The sequence below is a fragment of the Neoarius graeffei genome, chromosome 1 (genome assembly GCF_027579695.1).
Source record: "Neoarius graeffei isolate fNeoGra1 chromosome 1, fNeoGra1.pri, whole genome shotgun sequence".
In the NCBI taxonomy this organism is placed as follows: Eukaryota; Metazoa; Chordata; class Actinopteri; order Siluriformes; family Ariidae; genus Neoarius; species Neoarius graeffei.
In genome coordinates this window covers 107,530,482-107,558,379 of record NC_083569.1, presented here as the reverse complement: position 1 = coordinate 107,558,379, position 27,898 = coordinate 107,530,482, and the positions used below count along the sequence as shown (strand labels likewise).

The 27,898-nt window shown below is 44.2% G+C and overlaps 2 protein-coding genes across 2 annotated transcripts in view; both read left to right on the top strand.

Moving 5' to 3' along the window:
* The first annotated feature begins 3,490 nt into the window (after positions 1–3,490).
* zgc:153913 (carboxypeptidase N subunit 2) lies at positions 3,491–4,969 on the top strand. Its single transcript, XM_060925955.1, has one exon. It carries the CDS (start codon positions 3,491–3,493, stop codon positions 4,967–4,969), a length of 1,479 nt encoding a protein of 492 aa, XP_060781938.1.
* A 13,425-nt stretch (positions 4,970–18,394) lies between these two features.
* The window catches only part of LOC132881533 (tensin-3-like), a 137,263-nt gene continuing 127,759 nt past the window's right edge, over positions 18,395–27,898 (top strand). The window contains exon 1 of the mRNA XM_060914093.1: positions 18,395–18,649. The gene's annotated coding sequence lies outside the window, so the exon portion shown is untranslated. The remainder of the gene's footprint in view (positions 18,650–27,898) is intronic.

Here is a 27,898-nt window from a genome sequence, read left to right as displayed (position 1 = left end):
TGTTTAGTCGTGTTTATTTGCAACACAAACTGAAAGCAACTCTGTGCGTGCGTGTGTGAGTACTGGTTAAAAATTGTCCTCAGATTATTGATTTAAGGGTAGAAAGGTCCACACAATCCTGCCTAATATCAACAAATAGAAAATTATTAACTATAATTTCCTGTATATTTCTGTTTGGACTTTACTTCTAACTTTATTTATTGATGAAATGAATACACTTTCTATATTAATAGCACAAAAAAGGTGAATATCTAGAACACGTGCTGCTGAGAAGCTTTAACCAGAGTGAACTATTTTGTAATATCTTCGAAAGGCAAAAGCAAATATTTTACTTTTGCGGAGCAGACAAGTACGAGATTAGCAGTGAGATTCGAACAGAGGAGATCCTGAACCTGAAGCTGAAGCTGCAGCTCGACTGATTCCTTCTTATAGAAAATTCCGGATATACAGGTACATCATATAGCATATATCTGGAAAACTGAAAACTTGTTTTTCTTCTCATTTTGATCTGCTTTGCGTCATTCTATTTGACAAGAAAATGAGTTTATGCTTAAAGCTAGACCGCCTTCAGATTTTTCAAGTGTAGGTCATACAAAGAATTTTCCCCGACACCCAATTATTTTTGTTTAGTGGACCAAAAGCTACAGAATTCAAATCACAGACTTCCAATTTTATTCTTTTTTTTTCAAAAAATAGAACAATTAATGAATTTGGGCGGCACGGTGGTGTAGTGGTTAGCGCTGTCGCCTCACAGCAAGAAGGTCCAGGTTCGAGCCCCGTAGCCGGCAAGGGCCTTTCCGTGTGGAGTTTGCATGTTCTCCCCGTGTCCGTGTGGGTTTCCTCCGGGTGCTCCGGTTTCCCCCACAGTCCAAAGACATGCAGGTTAGGTTAACTGGTGACTCTAAATTGACCGTAGGTGTGAATGTGAGTGTGAATGGTTGTCTGTGTCTATGTGTCAGCCCTGTGATGACCTGGCGACTTGTCCAGGGTGTACCCCGCCTTTCGCCCGTAGTCAGCTGGGATAGGCTCCAGCTTGCCTGCGACCCTGTAGAAGGATAAAGCGGCTAGAGATAATGAGATGAGAATGAGAATTAACGAATTTTGGCCTTAAATTCTCCGCTATTTTTTCCTGCTTCACCATGACCCAATACAAGATACTACATCGTGCATCACGTGCTGGGCTTTCCCTGTTCGCGCAAGGTATTGTGGTATACAAATTTGAAACAGGAGAGAAAAATGGAGGACGTGAGTGTGTGAATGAAACGTAAAAAAACGACGACAGAAACGGAAAGCGAGAAGAAAAGACGTTATGTTATATATGAAGGAAAGGAAATGCAGGACCAAACTAATAAATATCGGCGCTCAGCGAGCACCTCGGTGTGATCAGCTGTTCGTTTAGCAACAGAATGATGGACCTGTCAGTGCACGGTCAAAGGTAAATCTGCGCATGCGTACACACACACATGAACTTCCTCTGTCTGCTTGACTCTGCGAAGCGAGCAATTTCATGCACATTATTTGCTTTAATCTCCTCAAATTAAATAACTTCCCAGCCACAGAATGGCCTGATATTTTGTGAGATATTACAGAAATAAACATATATCACAATGAGCACATTTCAGAGGGAACTAAATTTCACCAATTTTATGAAATCGAAAGGCCATCTAGCGTTAAATGTCAGAAATGTACCGTTGTTTGTAACTGCACTATGAAGAACTTCGGCGTTTTCCATTTCATAGAGTTTGATGGTTTACTCATGAGAATAAAATTTAAAAAAAAAATCAATCAGAATAGACAAATACACTCACCGACCACTTTAATAGGAACTTGTTCTTGATTTTAAGATCCCTGTTCTTGGCTGCAGGACTGGAACCCAATGTGTTCTTCTGTTCTGCTGTTGCATTCTGAGATGCTTTTCTGCTCACCATGGTTGTAAAGAGTGATTATATGAGTTACTATATCTTTCCTTCCTGGCAAAAAAGAAATCTTGAACCACAAATCTGGCCATTTTCCTCTGACCTCTCTTATCAACAAGGCGTTTGTTTCCAACCACAGAACTGCCGCTCGCTCACTTGGTGCTTTTTGTTTTTCGCACCATCCTGTGCAAAGACTTTTGTGTGTGAAAACCCCAGGAGATCAGCAGTTTCTGAAATACTCAAACCTTCATGCTCCATCTGGCTCAAACCAACACAACTCACTCCTGTGGAGGGTGGCCCCATGTGGACAGTTGGAGGTCGCGCTCTGGACTCTTGCAGTGGTGCTATTGTGGCTGGGGACTGCAGTTGACTTGCTGAATTTAGGACTGTGGTTGTCATGAATGGTTTTGCGCTCCGGTTTCCGTTGGTGGGGGGTTTATAACATCAATGAAGCTGACTTTATGTTAGGACTGTTAATGTTATAGTCATGTTGTCTGTTGTTGCCCGGATGGGGATGAGTTCCCTTTTGAGTCTGGTTCCTCTTGAGGTTTCTTCCTCATGTCATCTGAGGGAGTTTTTCCTTGCCACCATCGCCACAGGCTTGCTCATTGGGGATAGATTAGGGATAAAATTAGCTCATATTTTAAGTCGTTCAAATTCTGTAAAGCTACTTTGCGACAATGTTTATTGTTAAAAGTGCTATACAAATGACTTGACTTGACTTGACACTTTCATGCCACAGTGAAAGAAAGTCACACTTTGAGATCACAATTTTCCCATTCTGATCTTTGAACATTGGGACCATTAATAACTGAAGCTCTTGATTTGTATCTGCATGATTTTATGCATCAAGCGATTGGCTGATTACAGAACTACAGCATAAAACAGCGGCAGGCGTATGGGTGTTCCTAATAAAGTGGCCAGTGAGTGTATACTGTACATATATATAAAAAACCAAAACAATAAATGCTATGCAGTTATAATGTAAACAGGTAACAAAGTACTACACACATTACACCAGAGTGCTGCTGAATTCTCGATTCTGATTGGTCAGTAGATTCATTGTTGATTCATTTTCTGTAACAGTCGTGATGTAATGTTTGTTTTGCATTTATGGGAGGAGTCTCCAGTGTCAGCGCTTTGTAACAATTGAATGTTACAATCTTTCCAGTTTTTTGTTGAATTAACTTGAAGAGAGAAAAAAAAATGAGGGAACAACTTTTTAAATAACCATGCGAGAACAGAAATAAACTTGTTTCACAAACATTAAATGTAACTATAAATGGATAAAAAGCATGATGTGTTGCTCATTAATGCATCGAACCTTGGAAATTTGCTGTGATGTGACAGGAATCAACTTCGACAACACTTCAGAACAATCAGCTTTGTGATTGAACTGTAACTCCGCTTGATTGTTGATTAATTTCCTGTAACAACACACCCGTACATAGCTAACATCACCGAAGGTTATTTTAGAATCGACATAACTTTTACAATGGATATAATAAAGTGTCAAAGTGCGATCTTGAAGCAAGAAACAAATGCTAATTTGTTGTTTGTTTTCCCAGGATAAGATGAAAATCCACCATATGGTTGTTCTGCTTCTCCTGCTTGAGCTCTGCCAAAATGCTGCTCTGAGCATCAACAGCACCTGCCCTGCACTGTGCCAGTGTTTCTCTGCAACAACTATTATCTGCTCAGAATCACTAATGAGAACTTTGCCAGTGGACATCCCCTCACAGGCGACAGCTCTGATCGTGTTAGCATCTGGTCTGAGAAAGATCACCATTCTGGAGCATCTGGGAAACCTGACTAAACTCGTATTCTTGAGTAACCCAGTGCAGAATGTCTCATATGACGCCTTTAAAGGTCTGACAAGTCTAGAGGAGCTGGAGATTAGTGGGAGTTATTTGTTGTTCTTAGAAGCTGGGACATTTAATAGCTTGAACAAGCTCACCAAGCTTCTTCTCAACAACAACAAGATAAGGCTTTTAGCACCAAGCATTTTCGACTCTCTGGAGAAGCTTGAGACACTTCAGCTGAGCGGAAACAGTCTCACAAGTCTCCACAAGGCTCTGTTCAACAACCTCTACAACCTCCAAGAGCTCAATCTGTCCTTCAACAAGCTTTCAAAAATACACACGAGTAAGTTGGGCAAGCTGAAGAAGTTGGATTTAGGTTTGAACCAGTTCACCTTTCTGCCTCTGGACACCTTCAGTGGAAACCCTCAGCTGCAAATCCTGTCCCTGCAGGGTAACCAGATCACCAAAATCACTCCGGGCATCTTCAGCCAACTGAACAACTTGGAGGAACTGAATTTCCGAGATAACAAAATAACATTGCTGAGTGCTGGACTATTCCCTTCCAAGCTGAAGAAGCTCATGCTCAGGGGGAACTCTCTGATAGAACTATCCTCCTCTGCATTTGCTGGCCTTCACAATCTCACTCATCTGGACTTATCTCAAAACCTGCTATCTTCTCTACCTGCAGAACTTTTCCAGAACCTTTCCTCTTTAGAGCATCTGGACTTGTCTGAGAATGTCCTCCAGGAGTTAGCCAGCACTGTGTTCAGTGGACTGGTCCAAATCAGTGTCCTTGATTTGCAGAAGAACAACCTATCCTCGCTAGAAGCAGACCTTTTCAAAGATCAGGGAATGATGTCACGTCTCAGATTGGCCAGGAACAGACTGGAGAACCTGCCATATGGCATTTTCGAGCCGTTAGACTTCCAGTGTTTGTTGCAGCTTTATGGTAACCCCTGGCGCTGCGATTGCAACCTAGTGCACGTTTATGAGTGGTTGTCCTCCTACAGCAACATGGTGGAGGATTTGAGCAAGGTGTACTGCACTAATCCCAAGCCTCTCAGGGGAATGGGTCTGACCAGCCTGGACAAGGAGCAGCTTGTCTGCGTAAACAGATCTATCTCTGAGGCACAAAGTACCCAGGTCACCAGCCCTAACTCTGACAGACAGTGCAGTCTCCAAGAAGCCAGTGGCAACGTTGTTATTTGGTGCAAGCTCATTAAGTGTACTGATATAAAGCCAGATGTGTAGTTTCACCAGGCAGATGGAAGGGCTTTTAATTGTAGGTTGATAGAACCTTGGCCAGAGTCCTTTCAGTGCTTAAACGGGATGGTAATACTCAACATTTAACCTTTGTGTTTTTTCTTAATCATAGTGTTTTCTTAAACACCAAATACATTTTTAAATTAAAAAAAGCTGCAGTAATACCAATTGGGACAATTTGGAAGGATGGAATTACATACTTTCTGCTATTCTGACTTCATGAACTTCCATTTTGTTTACTACACCTTACCAGCCTCTCTCTTTTTAAAAATATTCCAGAGAACTTGCAAAGTGTTTCCCACATGGGAAAACTTCCTGTTACAAAGAACTGACATTGGAGACTCCTTCTATAAATGTTTAATAAACATCTTATCTTCATAATAATCAACAATCAATTGCCTTCTGTCTTTCTTTTTTTTTTAATATATGGCCCGTTCTATAAATGTGGGTACATTTCAAGTGTTGACTCTGTTATGCTTAGTTCACACATTGGCATTTCAGTCTTGTGTATGTACGGCGCATCAGGATATGTGGCAGTAAGAAAGGAACGTCACAGCATCACCAGCTTACATAGCTAATACTCTAGGATGCCTAACACAATCTCCTTGTATGGCAGGGTGTGGGGTATTTTTAAGCCCGCACTTAAAAATCTGTACCACATACGTAGCAGCTTTGATACATCACACATACATCACATGTATGCCATAAAAACGAAAGCTATGCAGCAGTGATGCAGCGGGAATGTTGCTCGAACACCTATTACACGGTGTGAACACTTTAGTTGGCATGTGTCTGATGAAGGTGGCTCCGGGGCTGGCTGGATGGATGCGGCTGATGTCTTCCCTCTTCCCTTGCCCTTCTTGTGTCCTGACTTCTTCGCTGGCATGATGCTTTCTTGACTGTGATGAATGACACTGTTCACAGCGTTACCCACCTGTTAACGCCGCAGATATGCCGCAGGTACACAGCAGCAATGTCACACCTAAGAACGAAATGCCACGCCAACAAAATGGTTATGCCATGGCAACGCATCATACTTCATGCATACGCCTTAGTACACCATAATTTTACATCCCTTGAACCCCATACAAGCCCCAGATACACCATGGTAATGCTACACATACGCCATGTACGTCACATGACTAATTTTGGACAAAATATGCCTCACTTCTTGGCATTTGACCCACACGCCACTTACGTGGCAAGATATGAAACAGTGTTACACAAGCATCAGTCATCATCAACTCTATTATCATTAAAATGGGTAACTCATTAACAGAATTGATGATAACAGAGTTGACATTTTCCACATTTTAACAATTTTGTTCAAATTAATGAGAGAAGAAACATAACACTCTCTCCCTCACTGCCTTTCTGAAATTTCCCGCCAAAGGAAGTGACATCATTTGGTGCAGGGGTCATGCGTATTCTTAAAAGGCTTTGTGGATTTTATGTGGTTTTATAACAGAGTTAACAGAGTTGACAAGAACATTGGGATGGATAAAAAAAATATTTTTTTAGGACTGAAATTTCACATAATACAGATGTGGCAGCGGGGGCATGGTCAAGCGTCTGTCTGTGAACGGAGGGCGGAGTCAGGGAAGGTAAGTGGCAGAATCACTACACCTGATGTCAGTTAACCTGTGTTTGTGTGTCTTCCCCAGTGACCGTACCCTATAAAAGGAGAGAGAGAGCAGAGGAAGAGAGCTCTCTCCCCAACCAGATGACTTATGTGTGTGTGCGTGTATGTGTGGTTGGGAGATTGTAAAGTCACTGAAAAGTGCAAAAATAAAGAGTTTTTGGAAACTCAGTTCTGGCCTGCCGTACTTCTGTGCTCCACCCACCCGCTCGAAGTTCTACAGTGGTGCCGAAACCCGGGAATCGGAGCACAGAAGAGAACAGTCCCATGGAGTCCTCCCCCTTCGCGGACCTGATCCATGCCCTCGCCACGGCCCAACAGATCCAGCACCAGGCACTGGTCGCCCTCCGAAAGGAGCAAGAGCAAAGGTTCGAGGCCCTGAGTGCTGGCGCAACAGGAAGATCATCAGGTGTTCCGGCACCTCCTCGCGTTGGCGGGGTCCACCACCTCCACCGCCGCGGGCCCTCCCCACCTCACCCTAATGAAGATGGGCCTGCACAACGACCCTGAGGCCTTCCTCGCGCTCTTTGAGCAAGCAGCAGAGGCCTGGGGCTGTTGTGGAACAGTGCGCGGCACGCCTCCTCCCCCTGCTAATGGGCAAGGCACAACTGGCTGCGCTACAGCTCCCCGCCGACAGCCAGCTGGTCTACGCAGACCTGTGCCAGGCCGTCCTCCAGCGTGTGGGGTGCACCCCAGAACAACAATGCCAGTGCTTCTATGCTCTGTGCCTAGAGGAGGTTGGCCGGCCGTTCGCTTTTGGCCAGCAACTCCGGGATGCCTGCCGGCGGTGGCTGAGGGCTGACAACCACAAAGCCAAGGGAATCGTCAATCTGATGGTACTGGAGCAGTTCATCACCCGACTTCCTGAAGGGACCGTGGAGTGGGTCCAGTGCCATCGCCCGGCGTCGCTGGATCAGGCCATCGAGCTGGCGGAGGACAATTTGGTGGCTGTTCTGATGGCAGGACAGCATATCTCCTCTTCTCCCCTCTCCTCTCTCTCTCCCCCTCCCCTTCTGTTCCTCGTCCTTGCCTCATTCCCCCACCGCGGAGGTGGGGGCCAGCTCCACCCCAGCTGACCCACCACACCCACGGTGCCCTCCCGTTTCCCACTTCCGTGTCTGTCTCTCCCCCCCTTAGGTGAGTGAGCCCCAGAACGCCGGTGCAGAGAGAGAGCCTGGGCCAGTATGCTGGCTCTGCGGGGAGCCGGGGCACCTCCAGCATCAGTGCTCGGTGATGGAGGTGGGCGCGGTGGTCCAGATCCCCGACGCGCTGGAGACTGCCCTCGATCGGGCCGGAGCGTATCGCATACCGGTGAGTATCTAAGGGGATATGTATCAGGCTTTGGTGGACTCCGGCTGTAATCAGACCTCAATCCACCAAAGCCTGGTGCAAGACGAGGCATTGGGGAGAGCACAATTGGTGAAGGTGTTGTGTGTGCATGGGGATGTTCACAAGTACCCTTTAGTGTCAGTCCACATTCTATTTCGAGGGGAGAAATTTAGTGTAAAGGTGGCGGTTAATCCTCGCCTTACCCACTCGATACTTTTGGGGACTGATTGGCTGGGATTTCGGGAATTAATGACTCATTTAGTGAAGAGTGGGGCCTGCCATAGTTCAACAGGGGAAGGTCCCGGTGTGGCATTGGCGGGAGCAGCTGTCACAGAGCCGTCTACGTCATCACCACGTCAGAGTGAGGAGCAGCAGGCTTCTCCTCCTTCTCTTGGGGAATCCCTCGCGGATTTCCCGTTAGAGCAGTCGCGAGACGAGACTCTGCGGCATGCGTTTGACCAAGTGAGAGTAATCGATGGTCAAACGCTCCAGCCAAACGCCACCCCGTCCTTCCCCTATTTTTCCATTATTAAGGATAGATTATACCAAGGTAGTGGTTAGCGCTGTTGCCTCACAGCAAGAAGGTCCGGGTTCGAGCCCCATGGCCGGTGAGGGCCTTTCTGTGTGGAGTTTGCATGTTCTCCCCGTGTCCGCGTGGGTTTCCTCTGGGTGCTCCGGTTTCCCCCACAGTCCAAAGACATGCAGGTTAGGTTAACTGGTGACTCTAAATTGACCGTAGGTGTGAATGTGAGTGTGAATGGTTGTCTGTGTCTATGTGTCAGCCCTGTGATGACCTGGCGACTTGTCCAGGGTGTACCCCGCCTTTCGCCTGCGACCCTGTAGAAGGATAAAGCGGCTAGAGATAATGAGATGAGATGAGATGAGATTATACCGAGTGACGCAGGACACTCAGACTAAGGAGCCCATCACACAACTTTTGATCCCAAAGAGCCGCCGGGAATTGGTATTCCAGGCGGCTCACTTTAATCCCATGGCTGGACACTTGGGGCAGGATAAGACACTAGCCCGAATAATGGCCCGGTTCTATTGGCCAGGGATTCGCGGCGATGTCCGTAGGTGGTGTACGGCGTGCCGCGAATGCCAGTTAGTAAATCCAGCGGCCATTCCAAAAGCGGCTTTGCGCCCTCTGCCATTAATTGAGACCCTGTTTGAAAGAATTGGGATGGATATCGTCGGGCCATTAGATCGGTCAACACGAGGGAATCGCTTTATTTTAGTTCTGGTGGACTATGCAACGCGATATCCAGAAGCAGTGCCTCTTCACAATATCTCAGCATGTTGTATTGCAGAAGCACTCTTCCACATCATCTCCCGAGTTGGAATGCCCAAAGAGATTCTGACTGATCAAGGCACTACGTTTATGTCACGCACACTGCACGAACTGTATGGGTTACTGGGAATTAAGCTGATCCGCACCAGCGTTTATCACCCACAAATGGACGGTTTAGTCAAACGGTTCAATCGCACCCTCATGAACATAATTAAAAAGTTTGTACACGAGGATGCACGCAATTGGGATAAATGGCTCGAACCCCTGTTATTCGCAGTGCAAGAGGTCCCACATGCCTCCACAGAGTTCTCCCCATTCTAATTATTATATGGGCGTAAGCCGCGTGGCATCCTAGATGTACTACGGGAAAATTGGGAGGAGGGACCTTCAACAAGCAAAAATGAAATTCAATACATTATTGACCTGCATGCAAAACTCCACACACTCACACACCTAACCCAGAAGAATTTGCAGCAGGCCCAAGAACGGCAAATCTGCCTGTACAACAGGGGTACGCGCCTTTGGGAGTTCACACCGGGAGATAAAGTACTCATGCTGTTGCCTACGTCGAGCTCCAAATTGATTGCCAAGTGGCAAGGACTCTTTGAGGTCACACGGCGAGTTGGGGACGTCGACTATGAGGTGAGGCGAACAGACAGGGGTGGGGTGCTACAGATTTACCACCTCAATCTGCTCAAACTTTGGAACGAGGAGGTCCCTGTGGCATTGGTGTCACTGGTTCCGGAGAAGGCAGAGCTGGGGCCGGAGGTTCAAAAGGGAACATTGACATCGCTTACCTCTCCGGTCCCCTGTGGAGACCACCTCTCCCCGACCCAACTCACGGAGTTTGCCCAGTTGCAGACAGCATTTTATGATGTGTTCTCGCCCCTGCCCGACTGCACCAGCCTCATAGAACACCACATTGAGATGCTCCCGGGGGTGGTAGTGCGCAGCCGCCCTTACAGGCTGCCCGAACACAAGAAAAAGGTGGTTTGGGAAGAACTCGAGGCCATGCTCGACATGGGCATCGTCGAGGAGTCCCACAGTGACTGGAGCAGCCCGGTGGTCTTGGTTCCCAAGGCCGATGGGTTGGTCTGGTTCTGTGTGGACTATAGAAAAGTCAACACGGTGTCTAAATTCGATGCGTACCCAATGCCTCGTATTGACGAGTTGCTGGATCGACTAGGCACGGCTCGCTTTTATTCGACACTGGATTTGACAAAGGGTTATTGGCAGATCCCCTTGACTCCATTATCCCGAGAAAAAATGGCCTTTTCCACACCGTTTGGCTTACACCATTTTGTCACACTTCCTTTTGGGCTGTTTGGGGCGCCCGCTACGTTCCAGCAGCTTATGGACAGGGTCCTCTGCCCCCACGCCACCTATGCGGCCGCATACTTAGACAATATTAAAATTTATAGTAATGACTGGCCACGGCATCTGCAACACCTGAGGGCCGTCCTTGGGTCACTGAGGCTAGCGGGTCTCACAGCCAACCCGAAGAAGTGTGCGGTTGGGTGGGTGGAAGTACGGTATCTGGGCTTCCACTTGGGCAATGGGCAGGTGCGTCCCCAAATTAATAAGACAGCAGCGATTGCGGCCTGCCCGAGGCCCAAGACCAAAAAGGGGGTGAGACAGTTCCTGGGGCTGTCTGGCTACTATTGTAGGTTTATACCTAATTATTCAGACGTCACCAGCCCGCTGACTGATCTCACTAAAAAGGGGGCACCAGATCCGGTCCAGTGGACAGACTAATGCCAGCGGGCTTTCTCTGAGGTGAAGGCTGCACTGTGTGGGGGGCCACTGTTACACTCCCCTGACTTTTCTCTCCCCTTTATGTTGCAGACAGATGCGTCGGACAGAAGGCTGGGGGCTGTTCTGTCCCAGGAGGGGGAGGGGGAGGATTGCCCAGTGCTGTACATCAGCAGAAAGCTGTCGGTGCATGAGGGACACTACAGCACGATAGAGAAGGAGTGCCTAGCCATCAAGTGGGTGGTCCTCGCCCTCCGTTACTACCTGCTGGGATGCCCTTTCACCCTCTGTTTGGACCACGCGCCCCTCCAGTGGCTCCACCGCATGAAGGATGCCAACGCGCGGATCACCTGTTGGTATCTGGCACTCCAGCCCTGTCCAGCCCTCCAGCACTTCAAGGTGGTCCACAGGCCGGGGGCGCAGATGGTCGTGGCAGACTTCCTCTCCCATCAAGGGGGGGGGGGAGTCGGCTGCAGGCCGGACGGCTGCCCGGCCTGAGTCGGGCGGTGGGGGTATGTGGCAGCGGGGGCATGGTCAAATGTCAGTCTGTGAACGGAGGGTGGAGTCAGGGAAGGTAAGTGGCAGAATCACTGCACCTGATGTCAGTTAACCTGTGTTTGTGTGTCTTCCCCAGTGGCCGCACCCTATAAAAGGAGAGAGAGAGCAGAGAAAGGGAGCTCTCTCCCCAACCAGATGACTTATGTGTGTGTGCATGTATGTGTGGCTGGGAGATTGTAAAGTCACTGAAAAGTGCAAAAATAAAGAGTTTTTGGAAACTCAGTTCTGGCCTGCCGTACTTCTGTGCTCCACCCACCTGCTCGAAGTTCTACAACAGAAAATAGACTTTCTATCTCATTCATCTCATTATCTCTAGCCGCTTTATCCTTCTACAGGGTCGCAGGCAAGCTGGAGCCTATCCCAGCTGACTACGGGCGAAAGGCGGGGTACACCCTGGACAAGTCGCCAGGTCATCACAGGGCTAACACATAGACACAGACAACCATTCACACTCACATTCACACCTATGGTCAATTTAGAGTCACCAGTTAACCTAACCTGCATGTCTTTGGACTGTGGGGGAAACCGGAGCACACCCACGCGGACACGGGGAGAACATGCAAACTCCACACAGAAAGGCCCTCGCCGGCCCTGGGGCTCGAACCCAGGACCTTCTTGCTGTGAGGCGACAGCGCTAACCACTACACCACCGTGCCGCCCTAGACTTTCTATTAAAACTGCAATTGATTTTATAACAGTTAATAGAATAAGCCCCAAAGAAACAAATTGTTAGACCGAATCACTTCCTGTTTATTCGAGTGGAATGGATGAATCAGGAGTCAAAGACAGCCACTAATGTTGGGGGAGGGATGGGAGTCATTTAGTTCATGTTTTATGGATAAATTTGGTCTAAAATGTACATCGAGCATTGCTATTGATGAAAGTTTGTCATAATTTGCATTATTGTTCAAAACTGATTCAATAAATATTTCTTTTGTGGAAAATAACAAAGGGTTTGTCTTGGAGACGTGAAATGTGCCCCAGATTCTAGAATGACCCATATATTTATTATCAGTTTTAGATTTATTTATTTGAGCATCCACCATACAAGTCCTTGGGTATACTGTTATTATAGAAACGAGAACACACTAGATCAAATGTATTAATACTGTATTAACCGGCGATTTGGATTCGCAGATCTTCTTTTAAGTGTAGAGACAATTCATTTCTGGTTCAACAGACATCAGAAAACTAAAAATTCCCTGGAAGGTTTATTTAATTCTGCCAACACCTCAGCCTCATATGAAAGAGGAATAATTACCTCCGCCAAGACTGTTGGAGAAGGTTATATTTTCCAGTCTGTTTGTTTGTTTGTTTGTTTGTTTGTTTGTTCCCAACATAATTCAAAAAGTTGTGAATGCATTTTGATGAAATTTGGTGGAAAGGTGAGCCATGGGCCAAGGGACAAGTGTTTAGATTTTGATGCAAATCTGATTATGTATGTGGATCCAGGCTCCAGATATGTATGTGGATCCAGGATTTTTTTTGGCTTTTCCCAACATAACTCAAAAAGTAGTGAATGGATTTGGATGAAATTTGGTGGAAAGGTGAGCCATGGGCCAAGAAACAATTGATTAGATTTTGATGCAAATCCAGATATGCATGTGGATCCAGGATGTCTTTGCCTGTTCCCAACATAACTCAAAAACTAGTGAACGGATTTGGATAAAATTTGGTAGACAGCTTTCGTATTACCTTTGGTTCAAGTGATTTGATTTTGATGTTGATAGTACTGTATGTGGCTTGGCGGAGGTATGATCTCTACTGAGTGCCCTTTTAGTTTTGCTTGAAATAAGCAAAAATTATCGCACAATAATAGAATAAGACTCTTTCAAGCTTGAGTAAATGAGCAATAGATTTTTGAAACAGGCATAATAATCTTCCATTCATTATCTGTAGCCGCTTATCCTGTGCAAGGTTGCAGGCAAGCTGGAGCCTATCCCAGCTGACTATGGACGAGAGGCAGGGTACACCCTGGACAAGTAGCCAGATCATTGCAGGGCTGACACATAGAGACAAACAACCATTCATACTCACATTCACACCTACGGTCAATTTAGAACCACCATTTAGCCTAACCTGCATGTCTTTGGACTGTGGGGGAAACCAGAGCACCCGGAGGAAACCCACGTGGACACAGGGAGAACATGCAAACTCCACACAGAAAGGCCCCCGTTGGCCCCTGGGCTCAAACCCAGAACCTGCTTGCTGTGAGGCAACAGTGCTAACCACTACACCACCATGCCACCCACATAATAATCTTATATTCTAATAAAGATATTCATTACCAGAGGAATAAACTCAAGATATTTTGCTATTTTTTGGATGGCCCAATTGAAATGTTCAATAGGACCAGGTGGTTCAGCGTCCAACAGCATTTTTATCGAAAAACCAGATTATCCAGGAGAAATCTCTGACCACATGACTGCCACTGTGCTGATAAGCAAGGTGGATACTCTGTGAAGTTCAAAGTACAACCAACACTTCAAACAACAGTGTGACTGCTCCAACACACAACCATGTGCTCTTTATTGCCAAACACTTGCTTAACAGCTTATACAATCGAACTTCATTATGAGCTTGTGACCTGACGAATCCATAGATCATATTATTATTATTATTATTATTATTATTATTATTATTATGTATTACTCTTTTTAATTATTTTATTTATTTACTTTTGCCTCCAGGAATCACTTTAATATCCAAATGTCCAAATATATATATAATTATTTAAATTTGTGCCAGCATAATTTGGCTATTTCTTTCAACTATAGAGCTTTTTCCTTTTTCCTGAACTTTCAACCAACAGAACACATTAAGTCAACTTCATTATTATTATTATTATCTCATCTCATCTCATTATCTCTAGCTGCTTTATCCTGTTCTACATGGTCGCAGGCAAGCTGGAGCCTATCCCAGCTGATTACAGGCGAAAGGTGGGGTACACCCTGGACAAGTCGCCAGGTCATCACAGGGCTGACACATAGACACAGACAACCATTCTTAACCTGCATGTCTTTGGACTGTGGGGGAAACCGGAGCACCCAGAGGAAACGCACGTGGACACGGGGAGAACATGCAAACTCTGCACAGAAAGGCCCTCGCCAGCCACGGGGCTCGAACCCGGACCTTCTTGCTGTGTGGCAACAGCGCTAACCACTACACTAGGATAAGAGCTGATATCCTAGTAGTAGAGTAGCCAATCAGAGTGTGCGATTGCTCATATCCAGTGAATGTAGATAGAATAATCACTATTATTCCGAATATGACAATATTCAGAATTTGATACGGATCATGTGAATTGGATATTCCAAATTTGGCCTCATATTATTTGAGTTTTCGGAGCATTCTTTGGGCATGTATACAGCATATTCGGAATATGTGTCTCAATTACGGTTTGTACACAACCAGCTGATAATTGGACTATTCATGGCTGCATAGTTTCATGTAAACAGGAATGTTAGTGTAATATTAATTTCATTTACCCATGTAAACACTTTAATCGGAATATTGTCTTTTTCCAAATAAGGGCAGAATATTTTGTGCATGTAAACATTGTGAATGCTCTCTGAATGTTCTTGGGATCTCCAAATGGACCCATGAAAACATCCTTAAACTGAACCTGCAGGATTTCTATGAACGCCAGTAAAAAGACAGTATGATGCTAAAGTCCACCCACAGAGGGCGCACTTCGCTGGAGAGGATGTCCCTATTAAAACAACCTCTCTCACTGCAAAATAAGCAACCAAGGAAATAAAATAAATTCCAACCACTTGGAGATCAATCACTTTCAAGATTCAAGCACAAACATCTTGTATAATTCTAAGTCTTGACACTTGGATGTTTGAATGAAGCTGATTTCAAACAAAAGATTCACTGGATACTAATTTTATTTCCTCATACAACTAAAAATGGGTGTAATAGGTCCAGAGTTAATAATGTGAGAACACTGACAAGCTGAAAATCCTGTTACACAGGAGTTTTTCATTAAATTCAGAAGTCCTTTAACTCTGTAAGAACTTCCTGGTTGGGGTTTTAACTGTCAATCCTGGCAGCTTTGGGCCAAAGTAAATCATTAAGCCAGACGCTCCTTCAGCTATTAAAGACTGTTCGACACAAAGCTCAGTTATGTAACTCTGCATTCCTTCGTCAGTGTAACAGGACAGCAGTGCAGAGGTCCACTGATAATCAGAGGCTCAAACAACTCGAAAAAGGTGAAAAGAAAGTCTTACATGCATTACAGTCATTATATATACATTTCAATATATGACTTTAACTAGCTAGTGACCGTCCTTGGTGTGGGATGAGCAGAACAACCTGAAGTACAAGCTCAATCACTATGCAAAACTACAGTGGCGCTTGAAAGTTTGTGAACCCTTTATACTTTTCTATAACATCATCAGATTTTAACATAAGTCCTAAAAGTAGATAAAGAGAACCCATTTAAACAAATGAGACAAAAATACTACACTTGGTCATGTATTTATTGAGGAAAATGATCCAATATTACATAACCGTGAGTGGCAAAAGTATGTGAACCTTTGCTTTCAGTATCTGGTGTGACCCCCTTGTGCAGCAATAACTGCAACTAAATGTTTCCAGTAACTGTTGATCAGTCCTGCACACCAGCTTGGAGGAATTTTAGCCCATTCCTCTGTACAGAACAGCTTCAGCTCTTGGATGTTGGTGGGTTTCTTCACATGAACTGTTCGCTTCAGGGTCTTCCACAACATTTCAATAGGAGTAAGGTCAGGACTTTGACTTGGCCATTCCAAAACATTAACTTTATTCTTCTTTAACCATTCTTTGGTAGAATGACTTGTGTGTTTAGGGTCATTGTCTTGCTGCATGACCCACCTTCTCTTGAGATTCAGTTCATGGACAGATGTCCTGACATTTTCCTTTAGAATTTGCTCATATAATTCAGAATTCATTGTTCCATCAATGATGACAAACCGTCCTGGCCTAGATGCAGCAGAACAGGCCCAAACCATGATACTACCACCACCATGTTTCACAGATGGGACAAGGTTCTTATGCTGGAATGCAGTGTTTTCCTTTCTCCAAACATAACACTTCTCATTTAAACCAAAAAGTTCTATTTTGGTCTCATCCATCCACAAAACATTTTTCCAATAGCCTTCTGGCTTGTCCACGTGATCTTTAGCAAACTGCAGATGAGCAGCAATATTCTTTTTGGAGAGCAGTGGCTTTCTCCTTGCAAACTTGCCATGCACACCATTGTTACTCAGTGTTCTCCTGATGGTGGACTCATGAACATTAACATTAGCCAATGTGAGAGAGGCCTTCAGTTGCTTAGAAGTTACCCTGGGGTCCTTTGTGACCTCGCCGACTATTACATGCCTTGCTCTTGGAGTGATCTTTGTTGGTCGACCACTCCTGGGGAGGGAAACAATGGTCTTGAATTTCCTCCATTTGGACACAATTTATCTGACTGTGGATTGGTGGAGTCCAAACTCTTTAGAGATGGTTTTATAACCTTTTCCAGCCTGATGAGCATCAACAACGCTTTTCCTGAGGTCCTCAGAAATCTCCTTTGTTCATGCCATGATACACTTCCACAAACATGTGTTGTGAAGATCAGACTTTGATAGATCCCTGTTCTTTAAATAAAACAGGGTGCCCACTCACACCTGATTGTCATCCCACTGATTGAAAATACCTGACTCTAATTTCCCCTTCAAATTAACTGCTAATCCTAGAGGTTCACATACTTTTGCCACTCACAGATATGTAATATTGGATCATTTTCCTCAATAAATAAATGACCAAGTATAATATTTTTGTCTCATTTGTTTAACTTTGTTCTCTTTATCTACTTTTAGGACTTGTGTGAAAATCTGATGTTGTTTTAGGTCATTTTTATACAGAAATATAGAAAATTCTAAAGGGTTCACAAACTTTCAAGCACCACTGTATATGATAAATAAACATAATGTCCCAGTAGATATGTGAATCTTGAACAATTGAGATGTTTTGAACTCTCTGATATGAACTGATCTCCTGGAAGCCCCACCCCTTGCACCCTTTTCCACATTGTTTTGGCTGGAGTCTCATCTCGTCTCATCTTGTCTCATCTCGTCTCTATTTTCCCGCTTGAAAGATGCACCGACAGGGTGTCCTCACATGTTTTGAGTCCATTAACATGAAAAAAAAAAATCTATAATTGACGTACATTACATTCGACTTAACATTAAACAAGCACATAGTTAACATCTGAGTCATGCGCTGAAAGTTAGGACAGAAATATTTACAACCGAACAACGCTGAAAATGTCGGCCATGTGGAACCATTTCTGTGATGAATCTGGATGATATTAAAAGGAAAAAAAAACCCTTCAACCTTTTTGTTTTGTTTGCTCTTGTTTTGCACGAACGTTAATCCCATGGCAAACTTTTGGCACGTTTATCCTAAAATGACATGTCTTTACAGTATGTGGTGTTTAAGACGTGCATTCACTGAAAGCAGAATGCCGTGATTAAAAAGAGATTTTGGATTAAGAAATCAGACTGCAAATAAATCAACTTTTCTTTTCTTTCTTTCTCTGCTTTGGCATCTATTAAATTCAAATCCTTTAAACATCACCGCTGTTTCTGGTGCGAAGGCATGTGCCTTCCTGTTCAACCTAAACCCCCTTCCCCCAAATCCACGGCCTCAACCCTACCACCATGGAGAACAGAATGGGGGGCGGAAGAGAGAGAGAGAGAGAGAGAGAGAGAGAGAGAGATGGAGGGTGGGATTAGAAAGAAGGGGAGGACTCAGGGCTCATGGTGGCGTCTCTCTCTCTCTCTCTCTCTCTCTCAGTTTGACGCTGAGTCAGAGTAGAGATCTGGGTCCTGACCGTGAACGTGAGTGTTTAAGTAACTCTGCTGCCTTTTGCTTCAAACAAACTCATCCTGGACATTAAGTGTGAATCTGAAGCAGTGGTGTCTATGTCCAGGTGAAAAAAAAAAAAACCTCTACGATGCTGAAAAACTTTCTCCTTGAAACACTAAGGAGATGCGTTTGATCTTTTCCGACTAGTCCAAATACTAAAGAAGAAGAAGAAGAAGAAGCGCACTTTTTGAACTCGAAGGTAAGCTCATTAGATCACTTCTCCACTTCATGCTCCTCACTGAAACCCAAACCCATCTTTCTGTTTCCCCTCTCATCGATGTGCTCATGTCCATGTCATGGATGAATGAATCTTCACAGAGTGTTTTGTTCTCGTGGATTATTACACACTGTGCCAGAGTCTGAAGAGTGTCATGAGAGAGAGAGAGAGAGAGAGAGAGAGAGAGAGAGAGAGAGTTCTTTGAGCTGTAAGAGTGAACGAGAGTGAAGGCTTCTGCTTATGTTCCTCTATTTTGTACCATTTTCTACCTTCTGAGATTTGGACCTTGTGCTAATTGGAAGCATATGTTGATGCACAATGAGCGAGGAGTGAGCGTCTTGCAAGTTTTTCTCGCTGTTGTTGGCTCGCCTTTGTGCAACAGAGAAATAAAGTGTGATAAAGTGGAGTGTTTTCCTTCTAATCATTGACACGGCTGCTGTGAAGATTATTAACGATGTGTGGACGTCATATTTATAATCCTAAAGGCACATAAACTTATGAAATGTAAACTGGAATGAGGCAAATGTGCTTAACAGATAGAAAGGTTACAGAAGTTAAGGTTATGGTTTAAAGCATTCATACATTTTCTTTCTTCCTTTGTGGAAATCATATGCCATTTTGCTCTCACATTTTCAAATTCGTGTAAGCTTTTCACGACACCTTCAGTTTCACTCATTTGTGCAATTTTCAACCTCATTTTGCTGTCACAGACACAAATCACACATTGTAGAGATCAATGTTCTGTTATAGCGTTTGTTGAAAAGCCACCAATTGAAGGATGGAACAGGATTATGCTAAACTCGCGGGACAGCTACAAGTAAGGTAGAAGCAATGGGAAATGATATATTCTCCAAGTAAGGTAGAAGCAATGGGAAAATATAAATGCTAATCAGACAAGAAAATAATCCTCATCTAGTCCTGAGCTCATATAAAAACTGATTATGTTTATGCAAGCTTGTTTTCTGATTGATAACATAAGCAGATCGTAACAATTTTCTTTTATCACAGGTCTATCGACAGCGGATCTTCATCATCATACAGTATAATCTGACCTGGAGAACACACATTATAGCACAGTCTGGTATAGATTTCTGACAAGCAGTCTACGTACATGTAAAGTCACTTTTGCAGTTGATTAACTCTCAAAACAAGCTTTGTGTAGGGAATGGGAAGCCTTAGGATCACTATGAGTCGCTGAAAATATCCTCTCATATTTAAACGTTTAAACAGTATGTCATTCATGAAAACAAGCTACATGACTGTGGTAAGCCAAGATGAAGTTTTACTCAAAGCGATTTTTTCAGAAGACTGAACATATTGCGTCAAGCAGCAAGGCATCAAAGTCCTACCGGTACTTGGACTCTGTACCCCTTTAGTTCCTTTTGCTTTGACGTCGCTGACCTTGTTGGAATTTGGACATTTTCTTTTGCCCAATTGACATAAGAATCTGGAATGATTAACAGTTGCGTATGTGAAATCTCTGATATTAAGCGGGCGGCACGGTGGTGTAGTTGTTAGCACTGTTGCCTCACAGCAAGAAGGTTCTGGGTTTGAGCCCAGTGGCTGGCGAGGGCCTTTCTGTGTGGAGTTTGCATGTTCTCCTTGTGTCTGCGTGGGTTTCTTCCGGGTGCTCCGGTTTCCCTCACAGTCCAAAGACATGCAGGTTAGGCTAACTGGTGGCTCTAAATTGATGGAAGTTGTGAATGTGAGTGTGAATGGTTGTTTGTCTCTGTGTGACAGCCCTGCGATGATCTGGTGACTTGTCCAGGGTGTACCCTGCCTCTTGCCCATAGTCAGCTGGGATAGGCTCCAGCTTGCCTGTGACCCTGCACAGGATAAGTGGTTACAGATAATGGATGGATGGATGGATGATATTAAGCAACACCATCTGGAAGCCCCACCCTGCCCCTTTCCTCCATCCCACATTAAATCAAATCTCTCAACTTAAGTTGAGTTTTCTCACCTGAAAGGCATAATCTTGCTTTCTTGGTTCATTAACATGAAACAAATTCTATTAATGTATCTTTGGCTTTTGCTAACATTAGCCAAGTGTACTCTTCTTCATCCTATAGCCAGCAACGACTGTAAAGGCACCAGTAATGACATTTTAACAATCCACCATTGGTGTGTCTAGGGCATTTAAACTTGGCAGAGCCCATCCCTCTCCAAGCTTGATCAATGGACAATTTAGAGTAGCCAGTTAGCCTAATCTGCATGTCTTTGGACTGTGGGGGAAATCGGCGCATCCGGAGGAAACCCATACAGACACGGGGAGAACATGCAAAATCCACACAGAAAGGCCCCCATCAGCCATGGGGTTTGAACCCAGAACCTTCTTGCTGTAAGATGACAGTGCTAACCACTACACCACCATGCCGCCCCACTCATATAGTCAACATTGGTTAATAGATTATAGAGGATGGCTAGAATAAGAAGAAAAACAGTATGCAGATAAACTTTTATAGTGTCTACATCTTAACTCAAACACACAAGTGGAAGGTTTTTCCTCCCAAGCACCAGGGGATTACCATAAAATTCAGTATATAGCATGCAAGCAAGTATGATTTGTATTTTGATTAGATAATCTTTGCTTAGCTTGTTTATTTCTTCTTCTTCTTCCTAAAGCAAAGTTAGAAATCAGCGCTTGAGAAAATAAAGCACCTTGTTCATGTTTATTATGCTGTATTCCATGATGGATGTGTTATGGAAGGGCGGCACGGTGGTGTAGTGGTTAGCACTGTCGCCTCACAGCAAGAAGGTCCGGGTTCGAGCCCCGTGGCCGGCGAGGGCCTTTCTGTGCGGAGTTTGCATGTTCTCCCCATGTCCGCGTGGGTTTCCTCCGGGTGCTCCGGTTTCCCCCACAGTCCAAAGACATGCAGGTTAGGTTAACTGGTGACTCCAAATTGACCGTAGGTGTGAATGTGAGTGTGAATGGTTGTCTGTGTCTATGTGTCAGCCCTGCGATGACCTGGCGACTTGTCCAGGGTGTACCCCGCCTTTCGCCCGTAGTCAGCTGGGATAGGCTCCAGCTTGCCTGCGACCCTGTAGAAGGATAAAGCGGCTAGAGATAATGAGAATGAGAATGTGTTATGGAAGTGGGGTTAAATAAATTTAATAGGGGTTCAAATGGAGGTTGCAACTTGTAATTCCCAAATTCCGACGAGGAAATGTCAGAGAAAACATCCCTCAACTTGAAATTCCTACTTGTGAACTCAGAACTTCAAGTTCCTCCGAGTTCAGCAAGTCAAGTCAAGTCAAATCAACATGGCTGCTCACACCATGAACAGTAAACACAGCAGCAGTTACTTCACATTAAATGAGTTCTACTTGATGTGCAAATATTTTCTTTTGATCAATCACCATACAAATATATTCACTTGTGAAAGCTTTAACACAGACTCTACAGTTCACTGCTTTGAAGAGGAAAATATACACAGTTACCTGGATAAATATCATGTAAATATCATCACAGTTACCTGGCTGGTTTGTTGTGAACAAATAATATGGAAGTGTCCATATTTCTTTGATGTCATTCTGAACTCTGGCTTACTACTTCCTAGGTAAGGTGAATGCAGCATTAGTGCAGATGAACAGGAAATATAGGGGGTGTGTCACTCAGTATTAATCACCTACCATAACTGTCACTGATCTTTGCTTGCTTTGCTTTGCTTATGGTCCCTCTCATAAATTAACAATGGGGGACCCCTTCAGCCCTCAAGTGGTACCTGCATCTCCACTCTGTGGCTCTGGTTCTCAGCTTGGTCTCACACAAGTGGCTTCTGTAACATAGCTGGGACCGCCAGGCTGGGCAGTCTAGGGTAATCTGGTACCATGATTGAGTGATGAGCCTGAAGAGGTGGAAGTCCTCTTTTACACAGTCCTTCCACCTCTTATGGGGCCTCCCCCTGGACTGCTTCCCATGTTTAAGCTCACTGAAAAGCATCTGCTTGGGGATTCTGGTGTCGTCCATCCTGGACATGTGGCCAAGCCAGCAGAGCCTGTTGTTTTGGAGCATGGTTTCAACAATTGATGTTTTCTGGTCTGTAGTGGGTAAAGGTTTCCACACCAAGGGGTTGCTAGCCCCAGGCAGTGGGCAAGCAGGCTGCCCTCTTTTGTGCTTGCATTCAATGAGTAGATTATAAAGTGGAAACATGAAGAAACACATATCACCACATCTTGTTCAAAGAGGCTGATTGTTGAAGGACCAGTGGGCTGACCCAAGCAGGGAATTTATATGATAGGCTACATGAATCTACAGTCTGGGCTAGAAAGAAATCAGCCCCAGTTTCACTTCTCATTCTTGATATCGTCCATCCATCCAGCCAGCCATCCATTATCTGTAGCCGCTTATCCTGTACAGGGTCACGGGCAAGCTGGAGCCTATCCCATCTGACTATGGGCGAGAGGCAGGGTACACCCTGGACAAGTTGCCAGATCATCACAGGGCTGATACATAGAGACAACCAACCATTCACAGTCACACCTATGGTCAATTTAGAGCCAACAATTAGCCTAATCTGCATGTCTTTGGACTGTGGGGGAAACCAGAGCACCTGGAGGAAACCCATGCAGATATGGAGGGAACATGCAAACTCCACACAGAAAGGCCCCCCATCAGCCAATGGGCTCAAACCCAGAACCTTCTTGCTGTGAGGTGACAGTGCTAACTGCTACATCACCATGCCACCTTTGTGATAGCATTCTGCTGTGAATTTTTGCTTATGACCAATGATGGTGGTGTTCTTCATGCTTCGAGAAAAGTTCCAAATAATCCACTTTAAGCCATTTGTTCACAACAGGTAAGATAGTGTAAAAAAAATGAACCTTATGTTTATTTTTTCCCTTGAAAGTGAGTAAAGGCTTTTACTCGCTTCCTGCTAAGATTAGCTGCTGGCCTTGGTGCTATCCCTGTTTGCATTAAGAAAGCGTTATGTTAGTGTATTTAAGCCCAGGTTGAAAGATCTGACAGAACAAAGCCATGGCTGAGTGTGATATAGAAGCTGCCTGCCCCTTTTCAGCCTTGCACCATGTCCTTTCTATGCAGAGTGGCCGTATGGCTAACATGTGTGAACCATTACAGGCACCATCAGGGAATACTGGACCACAAAGTGGCAGTCCCAAGCATGGAGTTTCAAAAATGTTGAAAGCAAAGTGTTAGATTCATAAAAAGGATACAAGAGAGACAAAAACATAAACCCTGAATGCAATAGATGGAGTTTAAAAGGAAAGACAGAGTGGGAAAAAGTGGAAAATCTGGTGGAAAACGTCATGATTTGAAACCACATTCTTTTGGCTCTCAGGATTGAGGCTGTAATTTCGAGCTGGTTTAGAAGCTGTTACACAGACCACATGATCCTCTGTCCAGTCAGCGTGCTCTATATTGTTTCCGCCAGATTTTTTTTTTTTTTCTGTAGAATGTCCAATGTCGGAGGCGAGACAAATACAGGTTGAAGTTCCAGAAGAACTAAATAAACATAGCTAAAATAGCTTCTCACTCCTCCCTGGACTCTTTCTACCAGATTCCATGGCTTTGTTTAGTGTGGAGATTCAGTGTTGAGAAAAAAAAAGGTTTGTAACCAATAAGCAACACAAGGTTTTAAAGTAATTATGGAAATTAATTCTTGCAATCAAAGCATTTGGTGTGATTATATTTGATGTTCTCAAAAAGGATACAAAGTGGTGAATATCTTGACCAAATCTAAGTATCTGAAGATTGAATCTAGAACCAAGATGTCCTTGGTTTGGATGTCTATCTGTGGGAATAAGGTTCTAACAACACTCTCAGAAATAAAGGAACTAAACTATACTTTTCGTTGTTGCTGGGGGACCATCAGGGGCACATCTTTTGTCTACCTTTAAAGCATTGTTAACTCTTTTATAAAGTTAATTAAAGCTACCTTTAATTAGCATGCACCTCCCCAGGTAAACAGTGCACACTAAAGGATCAAAAGACTTACCCTTGATGGTACCACCCCAGTGACAAGCATAGGCAATTCTTGGAAGGTGATGAGGGCACTGCCTCTCTGACAACAAGCCTGCCCCTGTCCCCCTTGTGCCCTAGTTCATCATTTCAGGGTGAGTAGGCTCTGAAATATTTATTACATACATTTTATGATTACTTTTTGTGACTATACCAAAATAAAAACCTCCACATTATCAAGTCAGTGGACTGAGTCTCCCACGAAGGCAATCAGAAGGCATCTTTTTCCACTTAGCTAGGTTGGAAGAAAGTGGACTGGTCCTCGCCTTTATTTATTTAGAACCCTACTCCAGTGTCTATCTTTCAGACAGAGATCCAAGAGGAACCTTTTCAGAAAGCCAAGAATTCTCAACTCTCCAGTCAACGCTTTTTTTCTTAGCTTGATTGGCATGCTATTAGTGATCACTTATACAGACAAGGTCTCTTCATTTCTGAAGTGTGGAAACGTTCTCTCAACATTTCTCAGTTTCTGACCTGTGGTCATCACAGAAGGGGTTTCCTCCACCTCTTCAAGCCGGGTCACATTCCTGACTAATGGCCTCCTCACTCCCCTCACCGAGCCTGACTTCCTGCTCCATTTTATGGTGTTCCTGCTGTTGCCTGGGGTTCAACACGGCCCTAAACATCATTAATCACACTCTGTTGTTTGGCTCAACGCTGACACCGAGTGATCCCCAACAGTTGGAGGTCCTCCATACTTCTCGAGAAGATAACAGTAGGCATAGTCTCTGGGAATTTTTTTGGACACTTTTATCTCTCTGATGAGCACTTTGGAAAATGTTAACTATAATTTACAGCATGTCTGCAAGCTTCCCAGCATGTTTGGCCATATTTTTTTTTCCTGTCAGCTCCAACACTGGTCCATGGTGTCTGGTTTTATGTTTTGAAGTGATTGCGTTTTTATAAATCAGTGGATATTTTTCCTTCTTGTAATGAAAGGCAGCTCACAGAGTCTCAAAAGACACAGAAATCAGCTTTAATTTGACCACAAAGACCCCCAAAAGAATCTTGGCTCACTGTATTTCTGATCATTGGCCAAGCAAAATTTCCAAAACAGCATTATGCAGTGTAAATCACGAGTTCATGAAATGCCATGAATGTGAACTGGGGCAAATTGAGGAGAGAGAAAGTAAACCACAGGAAATGCTAAATACCACTTAAGAATAATAATTAACCCAATGAGACACAGTCTGCCTTCGAAAGTGGCATGATCTGTTATTTAGCAAAGCTAAGCAGTTTATCTCTGGATGATGTCATCTTCAGTGGCTTATCACTATGGTTAGCAGTGTTGACAACTGCAATGACAGGGTCAAGAGGTCAATCCACCACATCACAGATGCAGTCTAATGTTCATATTCAAAGGGGTAATAAACAAAACCCCATAATGTATTTCTAGTCCCATTTATGTTTGAAATGTATATATTTGCAACAAGTATCATTCAGTCCTTAGTAATACTGACACTCTTATTGGCCAGATCCACAATATACAGTGTACAATGTTACACCACAAGACTGTTGGATTCTTGACTCTGATTAGTCATTGATTAATTCTCTTGAACAGCAGCTTTGTCAGCAGCAAATTTCCCTCAGCATGTAGCTTTCATGGATAAGCTTATTTATTCAATAATTATTAACTATTAGACAAGTAAAAAGAGCTTTCAGTATGTGTAGATACAAATAACATTAAAAGATTATTCATTTTTGGAGATTCATAAAGGGCTTGGTTAAAAGGTGCTTTGCTGAGGTTCCTCTCATCATTCGCTTGACGTAAAGACAAAAACAACATTGATCTTTCTCAGGAAATCATGTGCAGACAAATATCTTTATGAACATTTTGCTGAACTGTCAACATCTTGTGTTATCAATACTCTGGATTTGGTGAATTTAAAACTAGTTCCTGCTTGGAACCAGGATCTGAGGGACATACCTCGTGAGGCAAAATTGAGCATGGCATATAGTATACCACTTAATATAATAATAATTTGGGGACAGCTATGGCCTACAGGTTAGATAAGCAGCCTTGGTGTCCAAAGGGTTGCTGGTTTCACACCCTGGACCAGCAGGAAAATCCATGGTTGAAGTGCCCTTGAGCAAGGCACCTAACCCCCAACTGCTCCCCAGGTCCTGGGTATGTGTGTGTGCTTGTTGCACATTGCTCTGGATAAGGGTGTAGCCTAGTAAAAACAGCTTTCAGTATTTGTAGATACAAATAACATTAAAAGATGTTGGAGATTGACAAAGGACTTGGAGATTGATAAAGGGCTTGGTTAAAAGGTGCTTTGCTGAGGTTCCTTTCATCATTCACTTCATATAAATCCAAAAACAACACTAATATTTCTACATTGTGTGTAGACAAACACCTTTTTGAGCATTTTGTGGAACTGTCAACATCTTGTGTTATAAATACCCTGGAACTGGTTAATTTAAAACTAGTTCCTGCTTGGAACCAGGATCTGAGGAACATACCTTGTGAGGCAAAATTGAACACAGCATATAGTATACCACTTAATAATAATATAATGATAATTTTGGGACAGCCATGGCCTACAGGCTAGATAAACAGCCTTGATGTCCAAAGGGTCGCTGGTTCAATTCCCTGGACCGGCAGGAAAATCCATGGTTGAAGTGCCCTTGAGGGGGTGGCACAGTGGTGTACTGGTTAGCACTGTCACCTCACAGCAAGAAGGTTCCGGGTTCAAACCCAGCGGCCAGCAAGGGGCTTTCTGTGTAGAGTTTGCATGTTCTCCCCGTGTCTGCGTGGGTTTCCTCCGGGTGCTCCGGTTTCCCCCACAGTCCAAAGGCATGCAGTTAGGTTAATGTGGGGTGGCCTTGGGCTGAGGTGCCCTTGAGCAAGGTACCTAACCCCTGACTGCTCCCTGGGCACTCTAGTGTGGCTGCCTGCTGCTCTGGGTCTGTGTGCGCATGTTTTCACTGCTTCAGATGGGTTAAGTGCATTTCACTGTGCTTGAAGTGTGCATGTGACAAATAAAGGTTTCTTCTTCTTCTTCCCCATGTCTGCATGGGTTTCCTCTGGGTGCTCTGGTTTCTCCCACAATCCAAAGACATGCAGTTAGGTTAACTGGCTACTCTAAATTGTGCATAGGTGTGAATGTGTGTGTGAATGGTTGTTTCCCAAGCCTGGAAGTGGGAGGGTTGCGGCAGGAAGGGCATCCGGCGTAAAACTATGCTCCAATTAATATGAAGTGACTCAATAGGGTTCACATGGACCCCAACCTGGCACCTAACCCCCA